General features: G+C 53.8%; 1 protein-coding gene across 1 annotated transcript; it reads right to left on the bottom strand.

Annotated features, from left to right (window-relative positions):
- Positions 1 to 712: 712 nt before the first annotated feature.
- Positions 713 to 2031, bottom strand: EMH_0040430 (uncharacterized protein; the record flags this gene model as incomplete). The annotated part of the gene is made up of 2 exons (XM_013495505.1): positions 713 to 1239; positions 1569 to 2031. 2 exons carry the CDS (start codon positions 2029 to 2031, stop codon positions 713 to 715), a joined length of 990 nt encoding a protein of 329 aa, XP_013350959.1.
- Between the last annotated feature and the right edge of the window lie 138 nt (positions 2032 to 2169).

Here is a 2169-nt window from a genome sequence, read left to right as displayed (position 1 = left end):
CTGCTGCTGCTGCTGCTGTTGCTGCGTCTGTTGCTGCTGCTGCTGCTGCTGTTGCTGCGTCTGTTGCTGCAGCAGCAGCAGCAGCAACCGCTGCTCTCCTACCTCCTGTATAACTACAACAGTGACAAACTAAATATATTTTTGTTTGTATTTCTCCTCTCATTCCTGCTGTATCAGCTAGAAGAAAAACATCCCCTTTGGGGTTCCAACATTTGTATGCAAAAAACAAAAGAAAAAGCAAACAAAGAAAGTGAATACGCTGCAGCACAAACTCTTTGCTGCAGCAGCACGAGAAGCAACAGCAGCACCAGGAGGTGCTGCAGCAGCAGCAGGAGTAGCAACAGCAGCACCAGGAGGTGCTGCAGCAGCAGCAGGAGTAACAACAGAAGCAGCGCGTGCTGCAGCAGCAGCAGCTGCTGCAGCAGCAGCAGGAGTAGCAACAGCAGCAGCGCGTGCTGCAGCAGCAGCAGCTGCTGCAGCAGCACTTCCTCCCCTTGCCTGAATGTGGGCCTCAAGGCCACCCATTGACCGAAACTCCTAAAGCTGCAACTGGCTGCTTTTGCTGTTGTTGCTGCTGCTGTTGCTGTTGCTGCATTGTTGCTGTTGCTGTTGCTGCTGCTGCTGCTGCTGCTGCTGCTGCTTCGCGCTGCATTCGTTTCAAAGACATCGAAGTCGTTGGGGTGTCACTACAGCAAGAGGGGCAACGCAGCAACTAGACAGAACCCTTCACGTTTCCTGCAGCTGCAGCAGGCGTTTCTTCTTCTTCAGCAGCAGCAGCAGCAGCAGGGGTACCAGCAGCAGCAGGAGCAGCAGCAGCAGGAGCAGCAGCAGCTACACCGTCATCGGGTCCCTGTGCTTCCTCTGCTGCAGCAGCAGGCTCTAGCCTGGGGGTTGGGGGGCTGCTGTCTGCATCCAGAGTGAAGAACTGAAGGCCTTCTTTTCCATGCTTAGCAGCAGCAGCAGCAGCAGCAGCTGCTGCTGCTGCTGCTGCTGGCGATGATAGAAACCCTTCCCCCTTGTCGCTTGACGTCAACCATGCAACAGACTTATCCACAGCCCCAGCATTGCTGCCTGCTGCTGCTGCTGCTGCTGCTGCTGCTTCTGCTGCTGCTGCTGATGATGCTGGGCCGCCAGTCACAGACGCTGGTGTTGCTGCTGCTCCTGCTGCTGGTGGTCTTGCTGCTGCTGCTGCTGCTGCTGCTTCCCGTTGACGAGGCTTCTCACCAGACATTTCTGCCTCTGCAACGCAACACAAATAAATAAATAAAAATAATTTAAATAAATAAATAAATACATAAAAATAAATAATTTAAAGCGAAACTGTACTCACACAGTAGTGGACCTTTATCATGCAGCAGCAGCAGCAGCAGCAGCAGCAGCAGCAGCAGCAACAGCAGCAGCAGCAGCAGCAGCAAGTGCTGGTGCTGCTGTAGGTGGCGCAGTTCCTGTTCATGGTGTTGCTGTTGCTTCTGAACAGGCCCCTAGGGTGCAGCAGCTGCTNGCAGCAGCTGCTTCTGCTGCTGCTGCTGCTGCTGCAGTTTAAATAGAAATATGAGTATAAGCCTTACGGATGCTGTGGAGGTAAGGCTGAGCTTCCTGCTGCACCTGCATGTACACCGCAGCAATCTCTCTAAGAGCAGCCTTTGCTGCTTCTGCTGCTTCTCGTTGCTCTTGTGGATTTGCTGCTGCTGCAGCAGCAGCAGCAGCAGCAGGAGCAGCAGCAGGGTTGCTGCTGCTGCGCTGCTGCTGCTTGTGCCGCAGCATCAGCTGCTGCTGCTGCAGCGCCTCCTGCAGTGTATCTGCATGCGCCTCTAAGAAAGCCTGAGACTCCTCAAAAGCCAGCCCCAATCTTTGTAAGGATTTTATAAATTGTTTTTGCTGCTGCTGCTGCTGCTGCTGCTGCTCTTCCTGCTGCAGCTGCAGTTCATACTCTGTTAAACCATCTTCACTAATATCCTCTTCTCGTTCTGCTTTCTCCCGCTGCTGCTGCAGCAACTGCTGCTGCTGCTGCTGCTTATCTATGGTGCGCATGCACTGACGCAGTGCTGCTGCTTGCTGCTGCACTCTATTCTTCTCAAAAGCAAAATGACGACACACCAACGTCTGCAGCGAAGCTGTACATACACCCCAAACCACAGCAGCAGCAGCAGCACTGCAGCAGCAGCAGCA

Source organism: Eimeria mitis, genomic scaffold (genome assembly GCF_000499745.2).
Source record: "Eimeria mitis Houghton genomic scaffold, Emh_scaff1609, whole genome shotgun sequence".
NCBI lineage: Eukaryota > Apicomplexa > Conoidasida > Eucoccidiorida > Eimeriidae > Eimeria > Eimeria mitis.
This window is presented reverse-complemented; position numbering and strand designations above follow the sequence as displayed.